Source organism: Sceloporus occidentalis, unplaced genomic scaffold (assembly GCF_023333645.1).
Source record: "Sceloporus occidentalis isolate IW3139 unplaced genomic scaffold, rSceOcc1.0.p SCAF_6, whole genome shotgun sequence".
Taxonomy (NCBI): domain Eukaryota; kingdom Metazoa; phylum Chordata; class Lepidosauria; order Squamata; family Phrynosomatidae; genus Sceloporus; species Sceloporus occidentalis.
In genome coordinates, this window is record NW_028316986.1 from 124,769,749 (window position 1) to 124,784,058 (window position 14,310).

General features: G+C 48.5%; 1 protein-coding gene across 3 annotated transcripts in view; it reads right to left on the reverse strand.

Annotated features, from left to right (window-relative positions):
• The window catches only part of SENP6 (SUMO specific peptidase 6), a 107,543-nt gene that overhangs the window by 49,762 nt on the left and 43,471 nt on the right, over window positions 1-14,310 (reverse strand). For all 3 annotated transcript variants that reach the window (XM_089530897.1, XM_089530898.1, XM_089530896.1), the window contains 2 exons: window positions 3,063-3,441; window positions 1,749-1,981 (listed from right to left, as the gene is read on the reverse strand). In XM_089530897.1, the coding sequence (XP_089387023.1) occupies window positions 1,749-1,981; window positions 3,063-3,441 (612 nt within the window). The remainder of the gene's footprint in view (window positions 1-1,748; window positions 1,982-3,062; window positions 3,442-14,310) is intronic.

Here is a 14,310-nt window from a genome sequence, read left to right on the forward strand (position 1 = left end):
TTCAGCCCTGAGCAAGTCTTGCAAACTCAGGGCTGTGGTTTCCTTGACTGATATTTTGGATACTCTATTTAAAACCTTGCCTTCTTATCAGTGCATGTTTGTACACCCTCCATTTCATTTGATAAACCTTTGAAAAAAATGTTTTGCATGTTCCACATGTATTCCTTACACAAATCTGAGGAAACTAGGTAAGAGCTTTGAACAACTTCACAAGTTTGAAGATCAACTGTTATAGTGAATATACCCTTTTAAAGAATTGCTGCCATGACTATTAAGTCATTAGATTAACATACCGTGAAAGTTGTCCCCTTTGACAGCACTTAAGGAAGCCTGCTCATGGTGCATTTTTATCTTTGATTATCCAATTCTTGCAGTGATGCTCAAACTAAAAAACAAAAATCCCTACTATGAAATCCTTACAGTAAAGTGCTATTAATTGGGACAATTTTCAATGTATTTTAATGTTAAGGAATTACCATCCTTTTCAGGCAGTTACCTTTTTACCTTTGACACCTACCAGTGGGAGCCACTTTACCGGGGCTGCTTTTCATACTTCTCTGCTAAAAGAAATATGGGGGAGTTGGGTCACCTGGAAGAAACATCCTCTTCCTCAGCTCTCAATAATTCAACTTCAAACACTAATATGATCCTACTCATCTAATATGGTTCTGATTTAAACCATCAAAGCAGCATGGAAAGCAGACACAGGAATTGGCTCACACCGTTGAGGCAAGTATTAACTAAGATCTCAAACTACAGAACTCCCCTGATTAATACTGGCGCGTTACAGACGCGCCTTTAGTACGTCCCCAGGACGTACTAGAGTTAGGAAGGCGCGTCACTTCCTGATGCCCCTAACCCCAGTATGGACTGGGTCTGTACAAAATGGCAGCACCCTATATACATGGGCGCCGCCATTGCTACGTCACGACCGCGCCGTCTCCAAACGGGGTGGCGCAGAAGTGACGTACTGGGGCCATGCGAGGGCCTGGTGCGCCCTTTCCATGGCCCTGGAAGGAGCTCCGTTTCGGAGCTCCTTCCACCTTTGCGTCGCTGGGCGCAGCCTTTACATGGCTGCGCTAGCGACGCAAAGCAGAAAGGAGCCAAGCGGCCCCTTTCTCCTCCTCCCCGCCACCGCTGGGTGTCCTTGGGGCTCAAAGCCCCAAGGACACCCCTTTCCAGGCCGTGGGGAAGCGGCCGTTTGCCGCTTCCCCGCCGCCTGGAAAGCGGCGGATCGGGGCCTCAGAGGCTGCCGTTGTGGCAGCTGAGGCTCTGATCTGGCGGGGAAAGGGTAGGATACAGGCCGCCCCAAATGGGCGGTCTGTAACGCGCCACTGTATCCTATTTTCCCCCAAAACCAGCAGGGACCCAATGCAGGTTTTAGAACTTCTATTGAGGGTATGTTTTTAGCCACACAATTCTCCAAATTGTGATGTAGGTTGGTTTGTCAATGTGCAAAGATGTTAGGAGAATCCAATATATATAGGTGCTGGATCCAGAAGAAGCTAGTCATGCATTAGGATCATACTGAAATCAACAGAATAAGTTAGTTCCAACCAGTACAACCTTTTGATCTAACTAAAAAAGAGAAGATATGATAATGCCATGTTTAGAATCAATGAGGAGGCTAAACTATGTTTCCATCAACATATTATAATGTACATTCATGCACTAGGATACTTTCACACGTATCTATAGGTACTGCATGGGTTATATGCTCTTTTTGAAATTATATACAAAGAGGCTACCTGGTCTTTCATTCTCGCTTTTCTTGGTAATATGACTGCAGATTCTGTTTCTGCCGTAACGCTGGTTAACCTTTGTTGCAGCTCACAGGTATTCTCCTTCAAAGCTGCTTCCACCTTTCCTGAGGAAGGTGCAGGAGATGAACAGGCTGAATCGGCTGGACGTGGTGATATGCTCTCCATTTGGTTATTTCTGCCAATCTCATTCTCTTCATCATCATCACTGGACAAAACAACTGAAAGGAAAAAGTATTTCTCAAGCCTTACATTTAAGTAAATGAAACGGATCTTCTCAGATTTATGCTGTGAGGTCCATTTTCCCCCTGTAGTCCTTGTTCAGTCAGAGGTAGGAAAAATGCAGCTCTAAAGACCATTTCTGTATACACCTCCGAGGATATCTACAGCCCCTTCCCTAAAGTATTTTATTTGCCTAGATAATGGTCAATAGCCCTCCCAAGCATCTGGGAGGGCACTGTGGACTGTTACTCTGTTTGGGGGCAGGAGGGCTTTTTGCATCCTCCACTTTTTACACTGTTCACCCTGTCCACAACCCTGGAAGGATTCCGCCCCCCCCCCCCCCAAACAGGAGGGAAATGCAAATGGTTCCCCAAACAGTGAAATAATAATAAAAAAATCTTCCCTCCCACTAAGTCTCAAGGCATTACGCATCAGAAAGAAAAATCGCTCTCTCGTTGGGGAGGAAAGGAAGTACTGCATTCCAAGATGATGGAGTGGGGTGGGGAGTGAATGCAGCCTTGACAGTTGCCCACTCCTGTTTTAGGCTTAAAAATCCACTTCATCCTAAGACTGGTGCCAAAGATATTTGCTCAAGAATCCTTTCTACTTTCTGGACTATTTCCTAGCTCTTATGGGGGAAGGGGGATTACATTTCCCCTACAACAGTATCTCTGCATTAAGGGACAGGCAATATTATGGTTTTTGTTTGTTTTTTCACTAAAAGGCACACAATTTACCTGTGCATTTTGCCTGGTGTCTTTTCATTTCCAAAACAAAAGACAATTATTCTGCCGTACTAAAGCACATTTCCCAATAGGTAAGCAGTAATTACATCAATATTAGTAAATTACATTTATAAACCACTGTTCTTCCCTAGAATTCATGTTGGAATACCTAGGCTTCCTGAAAGATCCACTCCACTGGAAAAGTCTAGAATGGCATAGCTTCTACAAGGCTTTCAGATCATGTTCCAATTTAGAATTACCTGTCATTTTGTTTATTCCTCAGAAGTATCTCCAGTAGGGTGACATTTTGTCATTAATTTACATCCAGCTTAAAGGTCTTTAAAAATAAACTTACTTGGATCATTTAGTTCAGGTGCTGTTGTATTCCTCTGTCTTACATTTCCTGTAATTTTGGAACAAATTTTTCCATTTGGCCGTAGCATAGTAGGTCCTACATTGCGTCTCACCATGAAATCAACAGAAACTGCCTCAGGAGAAGATCCATAAAACTTTTTTGCATTTAGTCCTGTACTTAAGGATTTCTGCCCTGCTGAATTCTCATGTATTGACTCTCGTGCTAAAGATCGAAATGTATCACTTAATGTTATGCTTTGAACTGACTGTCTGTGCAAGCCGTCAATACAACACTTGTCACAAATATTGCATTTGGTCTGGCTTTCATTTGTTTTCCCGGAACATAAGCAAACTGTGGAGTAACTTTTCTGTTCCAAACCCTAAGAGAGAAGAAAAACAGGGTAACTATGCATGTCTTTTTGTCATTTTAGAATGTAATACCTGAGATAAGCAATAAAATGTGCACAAATCCTTTAGAAGAAAGAACATAGATAGGAATCAGGGTGATGGAAATCTTTGAAAGCTTCTAGAGTTGCATTTTGATGGTAACCCTGCTCCCTTGCCCACATGCATAAGCAATGCATTCTTGCCTAAATCTAGTTCCAAGTCCATAATCAGAAGACCTAGAGAAAGAGACAGCTTGAAAAAGGGAGAGGAGCAGGTTGTTTCTCATGAAGAACCACAGTTACAGGTAGGTAACCTCTTCTTTTTTGTGGCCTCTGTGACTCATAGATATGCGAGAATAGCTAAACTGGATAAAAATGGTGGGCCATGCCAGGACATATGACAGCACTGTCCTACCAAATGGCACATCAGCTTGGGACTGAGCCTTCAGTCTGTAATGAAACAGAAACATAGACAGCTGCGGCCATGTAACCATTTGGCAGAACTCCATGAGAGGAATCACTCAGAGATTCATTGATGAGATGGCCACTGACTGAGTCATGTGAGCTTTGACCCTTTGCAGAAGAGGTTTCTCAGCAAGGGAGCAAGGGAGGTGGACACAGGAAAAATGGTGAGGTGAGATTTCCCCTTCTTATGCATACTATAGGTGGCAAACAGCTGAGACAACTTCCTAAATTGTCTTAGTTAAGAGACATACAACAGATATGGTCATATAACATCTAGTGTATGAAGGGTGCATTCAAGATTGGAAGAAGGAGCTTGCATAAAGGTGGGAAGCACCAGCCACTGGTTAAGATGGAAAGGAGAAACCATCTTTGGGAGAAAAGAAATGTCTGCGGAGAGGACCACCTTATCCCTATGATAGAGGAAGTTAGAAGAATCCTTTCTGAGCTCTGCTAATTCACTGGTCCTATGAGCAGATGTGATAATCCACATCAGATAGTCCAGAAGATAGTGCAGAAGAGCAAGTGAAGATCATCACTGGGTTTGAAGGGATGGACAACGAATTTAACAATTACCAACAACGGGCCCCACATATATAGTAGTCTGTGATTGTGTATGAGATATATGTAGTCCTTCAAGGAAACCTTTACTTTTGGGTGCACCAACCAAGAGAGGACATCCTGCATCTTAGAATAAGTGGAAATGGCCACCAGGTAAATCTTCAGGGAAAGTGCAAGAGGTCCTTAATTTGAAGAGATAGAAGTGAGTAAACAAAGCACATGTTGAGCAAGAAGCTGTCTGACACAATGCCCTCGGTCTGCAGGAAAAATAGACAGGAGGCCCACCTGGCTGCATAAGAAGGCGTCATTGATTGTTTGCAAGCTGCAGACTTCATGCTATTGTCCAACAGGTCTGACATGGGTGAAATTTTCAAGTGATTAGCCTGAGAGTAACCACATCTGGGTAGAGAATTCTAGTGTGCCATTTGAAGAGAAGATCAGAGCACTTCAGAAAGCAATGGATTGCTGTCGGACAGCTTGAGAAGCCTGAAGAACCACAGATTATAAGAGTAGTATCTGCATTGTCCTTCTCAATCTTTGTGATGAGTCCCCATAAGAAGAGGAAACAGGTGAAAGGTATATAATCTAGGTCCATCCCATGAGAAAAGAAATGTTATTCCTACAGAGCCTAAGCTTCAACAGCCCCTGCTGCAGAACTGAGTGCACTGAGCATTTGCCAGGGTTGCAGAGATCTATTTCAGGTATTCCCCAATAACAGAATTATTGACAGAAGAAGGCTGAGTCTATCTTCGACTTGTAGGAACATGCAATCATTCTGCTGAAATATTCAGCAAAGACACTGGTGCCGCTGTGGTGAGGCACTGCCACGAGCGATATGCCCTGCATAAGCACCAGTCCCATATCCTGAGGGTAAGCTGAAGGTTGTGCTGGCCATAGCCACCTGGATGGTCCTATGTCAAAATAATCTTTAGAATGCACAGAGCTTTCCAAACTGCAGGCAGTTCAAGGACACTGATATGACACATCTTTTCAGTATTGGACCACCAGCCCTGGCCTCTCAACCCATCATAACATGTCTGTGGTGAGAATCAGAGAAGGCATGAAGTAGGTGAAATGCATGCCTCACAGTGTTTGAAAGGTCAGTCCATCAGTGGAGGGTGTGAAGAACTGAGCAGGGTACTGAGAGAACATATTCAGACCATGTTGCTTGGGATTAAAGTGACCCAGAAACCACTCCTGAAGACATTTCCCAATTTACCATACCATGAAGCCTGAAGAAAAGACAGCGAGAGATGGAAAGAAAGAGTACTGTGAGATGGAAATCTTGAAGGGCCTGGGGGAAAAAATGAGACTGTCAGTGAGTCAATGGAACACGTTCCCTCTGAGTATGGTGGAGTTTCTTTCTATGGAGGTCTTTAAAGAGAGGTTGGATGGCCATCTGTCGGAGGTGCTTTGATTGTGAGTTCCTGCATGGCAGGGGGTTGGACTGGATGGCCCATGTGGTTCGAAGTCTAAGATTCTATGGAATACAGGAAGACAGAGACTCCTTTAGCCCTTAGCTGCTACCACAGCCACACATTTCATGAAGACTCTTAGGCCCATTGGAAAACTGAATGGCAGGATATTAAATTGGTAATGCTCTATCTCAGGCCCAGCCTCAGGGTTATGCAGTAGCTGTTTGATGAAGCCTTTCCACAACCAAGCTGGTGTCACTGTTTATTGAGACAGTCTCAACAGCTACCAGCCTGTTCCAACCTAAGACTTTAGCCTGATACATATGAGCTTCAATCTATGAATTGATATTTTTCTTTCTTTTTCCTATTTATTTTATTATCTCTTCTCCCATTTTCTTTCATCCTTTATCTGCTTTACACATTTTATTGCATTTTATTAATTCAAGTCTTTATTATATTCATTCTATCCTCCCCCCCTTCCAATTGAGTGTTCTGTGAGACAAATTAATTAAGGGAAGGGAGAGCAGTGAAGAACAACTGGAAGTCCATGAGGTTTTTTTTTCTTTTCCTTTTTTTTACTATCTTCACATTTTGGGGTTTTTACATTTTGTTTTTTGAATTTAAGTGTTTTGGGGAAATTCCATGGCTTGAGATGTTCATTTTCTATATTTTTCTTTCCTTTATTTACTTTGATTTGACTTTATAAGGCTTCTCAGTGTTTGTAGGATGTGGTTAGTAAGTCCAGAGACAGACCTATATAAGCAGGCTGTGTGAGAGAATGTCAATGGAAATGCAAAACCTTGTGGATATGAAGATGAGGTGGCAAGTTCAGTTTTAATGATGGTCACTGGGGGACAAGGGCAGGGGGAAAAATGTTGCCAAAACCCAAGGTAAGTAGATAACCATACGGATGAGTACTGGTATGTAGTGTGGGAACCAGGTAGGAGATCTGATGAACTGGCCAAGGGAATTCTCAGGAGGCTGGGTGGCTAGCTAGCGTTATAATGTATGTAGCATTCCAGGAAACCATTATCTCTGTTCAACCCACTGCTGATGGACTGGAGTTTGCGTATACATTCCAATTCTGCCATTATTCTTTCCAATCTTCCTTTGTAGTTTTTTTGCTCAAGGACTGTTGTTCTGGGGTCTGAGAAGGTATGTCCAGGAAGACTGAAGTGTTCTGCAACTGGTTTTTATATTTCTGATTGGGCTCAGGAGACAATGAGGAAATAGCAGGGGGATAAGAATATGCAACGAGGATGGGCGGGGCTCTTGAGTGGAAGAATCCAATGTAACTGGATGTTGCAGGAAGGGTTTTGAAGGCTGATTCTTATTCTTCTTTTGCTCTGCCAAAATTGAAGCGGACAAATGTTTTTCTTTTTTAAAAAAGTTGTTTCTCTAGAGGTTTCGCTAGGTATAAGCGGAACATCTGTAGATTTTTGAGTCCTGGAAGTGGGGTTAGGAGCCTCTTCTGGTGTTGGAAATGATGGTGCCAATTTGTCCTCCAAGGAAGCTTGAAGTCGGGCCTAAGGGATCTGGATCACCAAGCGCTCTGACTGTTGTTCCAAGGCAGACTAACCGCCAAAAACTTATGAAGCAGCTTACTCTGGGCTGCAAGGGCCACAGTCTGGAGGGCCCATTCCCACTGAAAAGCCTTAAGACAGGAAACCCTGCTATGCCCTGTATGCCAAATAAAGGTCTGGCAAAATGGCCACGAATCAACCACGTGATTCTTACCCAAACAAAGCAGACAATATGTGAACCTATCTGAAAACAAGATTTTTTTAGCCTAGACACTTCTAAGACTGCTAAGACTGAAAAGATAAACTGATGAACCGAGAACTGCCAAAACACTGAGACTTCCTAACAGTCCTACCATTATGGTGGACAAAAAGGAAACAGGAATGTATAGCTTATATGTATACGGGTGAGTTGGTGAGGTCACTGTCAAAACACAGCTCTAGATACTTCCAAAGATCTCCACACAGGCACATAATGACTCATATGTGTGAGTCAAAGAGACCATGAATGAAGAACTGTATTTGCTTCACAGTAAAATTCCTGCTACATCTATACATAACTCAAAGTTATGGGTCAAACTCAGCTCATTTCTCTTTACCATAGACCTCTCCATCATTCCCAATCTTCCTACAAGTCTTTCATTTTCAGCCTTCTGTATACTTTTGTCACAATTCCCAAGTTCATTAGTCATTACATCCCATCACACATTCCACTACTAATTTACCTAGTCTAATGTGTTACTGTCTGCCTGCTGCCACTTGACAGATCTGGGAGCAGATTTACTGAGTAGCACTTGTTTAAAACAGTATCAAGATTAATTATATTTATCAACATCTTATCACTTTCCCATATGGTATGGACAGGTTGCTTACCTGTAACAGTATTTCTTCGAGTGGTCATCTGCGAATACATACAAATGGGTTTCACTGCGCCTGCGCAGTGCTGTTCGGAAACTTCTAGAATCACTGGGCAAAGTTTACTTTGCAACATATAGAAACTTTTTGGCGGTAACCCCGCCCACCCGTTATAAGGCCCCTGCCTTCCCGCTCTTTCCCCAGTTCCGCAATTTTTTCCGCCAAGCAGGCGATGGAAAGAGCCAATAAGAGCAGGACACTGAGGGGATGGACGGGTGGGATTTGTATGTATTCGCAGATGACCACTCGAAGAAATACTGTTACAGGTAAGCAACCTGTCCTTCTTCTTCGTGGTCTCTGCGAATCATACAAATGGATCTAGACTGACAAGCTTAGGTATGCGGCGGAGGGAGTGTCCTGAAACCAAAGCTGTGGTAAACCAAGGCATATTTATTGAAACAATAAACACCTTGAACCATAAAAAGAGTCAGTCTTTTTGGTGATGCACAGACCAAACATAGCAATAACATTGCTAAACCTGAGAAGGGAACAAGAGGTCGTACAAGACCAATCCCATAGAAATTGTGCAAACCATCATTCAACAAATTGAAAACAATGGCATATGTACATAAGTGATGAAATACAAATCATCAGTAGTGCAATCAATGCAACCCTGAAACCAACACAGCCCTCCCGAAGGCTGCATCTCGGATGGCTCTGGTGTCCAACCTATAATGCTTAATAAAAGTCAGAGGTTGGGACCAGACAGCAGCCTTGCAGACGTCCTCCAAGGGAATCCCTGACAGGAATGCAGAGGATGCTGACACTGCCCTTGTGGAATGAGACCGAACCCTGCCCGGGAGAGGTTTGCCCAAAAGTTCATAGCAGAGGTGGATGGTACCGGCCACCCATTTGGAAAGCCTCTGCGCAGACACAGGCAACCCTTTCTTCGGCTCCGAGTAGCACTGAAAGAGTCTTTCGGAGCGACTGGTGGCAGCAGTTCTGTCCAAATAAAAAGCCAGCGCTCTCCTGACATCAAGAGAGTGCAGGCTTCGCTCCGCATCCGAAGTCGGGTTGGATGCGAGAGTAGGCAACACAATGTCCTGGCACATGTGGAAAGCAGACACAACCTTCGGCAAGAAAGTAATGTCTGTCCGAAGGACCACCTTGTCCTTGTGAAACCTCAGGAAGGGCTGGTCCCTCCGCAAGGCACAGAGTTCGCCCGCACGGCGGGCAGAGGTGATGGCCACAAGAAAAGCGGTTTTCCAAGTCAGTAGTCTTAAGTCCGCAGTGGCCATTGGCTCGAAGGGCTTGGACTGGAGCGCGGACAGTACCGCCTCCAAGCTCCAAGCCGGTGCCGGTACCGACACAGGAGGATGCAAGTTGGCACATCCCTTAAGGAACCCCTGCACCAAGGGATCCCTAAAAAAGGAAGCCCTCCCCCCGAATTGGTACTTGGCACAAATGGCAGACAAATAGCACTTGATGGATGCGAGGCACAGCCCCTCATCCAAAAGCGCCATCAAAAATTCCAGCACCACTGGAGTGGACACTTGAGCAGGAGACAAGCCCTTTCGATCAAGGAAGAGGCTAAACCGCTTCCATTTCAGGGCATAGGACCGCTGAGTAGAAGGTTTCCTTGCAGCCAAGATCACTGTCCTCACCGGCTCCGGCAGGGCGGTTAGGGCTGTATCTTCCAGGCCACCAGCGGCAGGTTCACGATGTCCGGGTGCAAGATCTGGCCGTCCTGGATCGACAACAGGTCGGGACGGAAGTCGAGGCGGAGGAAGCATCTCCTGGAGAGGTGGAGAAGGGATGCGAACCAAGGCTGTCTGGGCCACCACGGGGTGATCAGGATCGCATGCGAATGGTCCGTTGTCATCTTGGACACCACCCTGGTGATGAGAGGGAAGGGAGGAAAGGCGTAAAGCAGCTCTCCCGTCCAAAGGAAGGTGAACGCGTCTCCGAGGGATCCGTCCATTAGCCTTCTGGAGCAGAACTGGGGACAGTGGCTGTTCCACTCGGTCGCGAAGAGGTCGATCCAGGGGGTTCCCCACCGCTCGAACAGGTCGCTGACCATCTTCGGATGGAGCCTCCACTCGTGGCACACCGAAGAGGATCTGCTTAGGCGATCTGCCAACTCGTTGTCCTCTCCTGGGAGGTGAATCGCCTGGAGGAGCACCTGTCTCTGGATGCACCAGTCCCAGATGCGAAGAGTGATCTCGAGCAGAGTCCTGGACTTGGTGCCTCCTTGCTTGTTGATGTAATACATCACGGTAGTATTGTCCGTCCTGAGGAGGACCACGTTGCCTGTGACAGTGAGCTCGAATGCCCTCAGAGCCTTCTCGACTGCGAGCATCTCCAAAGCATTGATGTGGAGATGTTTGTCCTGGGCCGACCACTTGTCCTTGACAACCAAGTCGAGCAGGTGGGCGCCCCAGCCTTCCAGAGAAGCATCGGTTGTCAAAGTCAATTGAGGCTGAGGCTGATGGAAGGGCATCCCGATACAGACGTTGCGATCGTCCAACCACCATCTCAGGGAGGCGGCCACCGGCCTCGGTACCGTGAGCCACTTTGACGGAGGGTCTTCCATCGGGGAGAAGACTGAGAGGAACCAGGACTGTAGCGGGCGTAGGCGAAGCTGTGCCCACGGTGTCACGAAGGTCGTTGACGCCATGTGTCCCAGAGCAACTTGGACGTCCCTGGCCCTCACCCTTCTGTGGGAAATGCAAGGCTTCAGTGACGCTACTAACGCCTGGAAGCGGTCCGTAGTTAGGAAGGCGGAGCATCTTTCGGAGTCGAGGATGGCTCCGATGAACTTGGCCTGCCTGGCTGGAGTGAAGTGAGACTTCTCCTTGTTGACGACCAGTCCGAGAGAGTCCAACAGATGCAAGGCGAACGAGATTGCCTCTCGGAGGTCCTGTTGTGAGTCGGCGACAAACAGCCAGTCGTCTAGGTAAGGGAAGACCCTGTAGCCTTTCTGGTGGAGGTATGCTACCACTGGAGCCATGCACTTTGTAAAGACCCGTGGAGCCGTGGCAAGGCCAAAGGGAAGCACGTTGTAGTGGTACGCGGTGGAGCCGACGGCGAAGGCGAGGAATCTCCTGTGGGACTCCCGAATTCCAATGTGGAAGTAGGCATCCTTCAAGTCGACCGTTGCAAACCACAGGCCCTGGTATAGGAGAGGCAAAATAGAAGCCAAGGTTACCATCCGGAACCGGCGGTATTCGAGGAAGAGTTTCAATTCTCTTAAGTCCAAAATGGGTCTGATGCCGCCATCTGCCTTCGGTACCATGAAGTACCTGGAGAAAAAGGCCCTGGAACAGTGTTCGGGGGGTAACGGAGAGACTGCCCCTTTGAGAAGCAAAGCGCGCACTTCATCGAGAAGGGTGTCCGAGGGGGGTGGTGGAAATAAAAGCTCCGGTGGGCGGGAGCTCTTCGAACTCGAGGGAATAGCCCCTACAGACAATGTCTAGTACCCAGGAGTCGGAAGAAATAGAGGCCCAAACGTTGGCAAAGGGCCTAAGGATGTCCAAAAAGCACAGAGGAGAGGCGAAGTGCGCGGGAAGTTTTCATGCCCTCTTTTTGCCTTGGTCGGGGTCTTGCCGGCGGTTTTTACGGTACCGGGAAGACTGATTACGGCGGCCAGAAGACAAAGAGGACTGGGACGGGTACCTCTGGCGCTGAGAGCCCTGCTGATGAAACTGGCGGTCCTGATAGGAGGACCTATGAAATTGACCTTGTTGCTGTTGCCAAGGGCGAAATCGCTTGCAGAAAGGGGATGGAACGGGGGCCGACATACCATGTTTTCTCGCCGCCGCCTTCATCCTGAACTTTCGATTAAGTCTATCGTCAGTCTCGGCATGGAAGAGGCCCGAGTCATCAATGGGCATGTCTTCAATGGTGGCTCTGACGCTAGAATTGAGGTCCGAGCCCCTTTGCCAGGCGTGCCTCCTTAGGGCGAGGGATGCTGCCATGGCCCTGCCCGAGCACTCCACGACATTCCTGGACGCCGTGATGAGCCAGGCGCCAATGGAATGGGCCTCATCTCTGATTTCAGTCAGTGTCCGTTGCACCCCATCCAGGACGTCCGGCACGATCGGGGAGATGCCCTCCATCAGGGTTTGGACATAGGCGCCCATACAGGCAGTGTAGTTGGTCGCCTTCACCGCCAACGCAGCCGCTGCATAAGCTTTTCTAGCCAAGGCATCAATCTTCTTGGCCTCCTTGTCCATTGGTGACGCGCCTGACGCTGCGTGGAGACCTGCTGGGCGCCCTCAACGATAGCCGAATTCTGACGAGGGTGTGAGGTCAACCATGGTGAGTTTGGAGCCGAAACCCTGTATAGGGACTCGATTTTGCGTGGCAGGCCAAGGAGTGAAGAAGGGGCGTCCCAGGAGCGCTTGACCAAAGTCTCTAGAGACGGCAGGAACGGAACGGAGGGTGTCGCGTGGACCCGACCGCGAACCCTGCGCTCAACTGGGTCCTTGGCTTCCTCCTCAGGATATGAGAGCTCGATGTCCAGAGCCCTGGACATCTTAATAACATGTTCTGCAAACGACCTCACATCATCCGTCGGGGAGGCTATCTCCGGGTGGTGAAGGAATTGAGGGGAATCCCGAGCAAGCTCCTCTTCACCCGAGGCGTCATCAGAACCGATGGGATCTGGTTCAGAATCCGAAGAGACCAGCTCAACAGCAGCCACAGGCCTGGTGCGTTCAGTCGGTCGGGTCACGGGCAGCAAGGAAGGTGCTGAAGACGGCCCTGGTCGGTCGGTGCGTTCCTCGGGTCGGTGTCGATCCTGGCCATGAGCACGGTCTTGTTCACGAATGCGGTCCTGAACCGAAGTGGGCTTAGCCAAGGCGACCTCTCTCGGGACTGGCAAAAAGAACTGGTCAGTTTCCGAGTCGTAGAAATATGTAGCATCATCGAGTTCCCGAGCCGGTGAACGCGGAGCAGGTGAGGGGGACCTCGCTGGAAGGTCACAAGGGTCCTCATCATCTGAAAGGAGAAAAGGGAGCGCTGTCGAAGCTGACGGAGCTGGAACCGAAGATGATTGGACGGCGGTCCCACGGTCACGATCCCTTACAGGAGAGTGGACCTCGACAGACGGTGTGGCGAGGGAAGCAACCATCACCGGGGAGTCGGGACGAGGACGGTCTCGATGATGGGCCTTGCGGGACCCAGCAGCCTCCTTGGGTGCGGCCAGCCTCTTGGATGGAGATCCTGACTGAGAACTTGGGTGACCACTAGATGACTTGGCCTTCTTAGCAGAAGAAGATGTCGAGACCAGGGCCGATGATTGCCTCTTTTTGCCAGACTTAGGGCGAGCAGGTGCATCCAGGGGAAAGAAGAGGATCGGTGACTCCGAGATCCTAGCTACCTGTCCGGCTCCATCTCTTTTCCCGGAGGTGGACTCCTTCGGGCCCGAGGCATCGGGTTCGGAGGCGGCCCTTCTCGAGACGGAGTCATCAGGTTTGGAGGGCTTGGAATGGTCCAATGATCCCGACTTGGCTTTGGCCTTCTTGGAGCTGGAAGATGTCGCCGAAGCCGCCTTATGGGACCTCTGGTCGGAGGCCGCTCGCTGGGATGACCCCAATGTTTCGGAGGGAGCACCCTCTTCGCGAGGTGGAGCAGAGGCGGCAGCAGAACCCAATGACCCTGATTTATGAGGGTGCTTAGTGGGTTTGGAGGTGGCACTGGGCTTAGTGGAGCCGCGGGCCACAGGGGGTGCGGCATCAGAAGCCCCCGAATCCAGCACCAGCGAAGTAGAAGGAGGTGCGCTGGCCGGGCCATCACGGGCCGGGAGAGAAGGAGTCACAGCAGAAGCCGAGGGGGCCGAGGCAGGGCGAGAATCCCCCTCCCGAATCTTGCCCTGGGCTATTGCGGACGTCAGCCGCGATTCCCGGTTCTTCCGGGCTTGGGAAGACATAGACTTACAGAGGCTGCAAGCCCTGGGGTCGTGGTCTCGGCCGAGACACAGCAGGCAAGAGGAATGCGGGTCCTGTACAGGAACTTTTCCTCCACAGACGTCGCATTTCTTGAAAGGA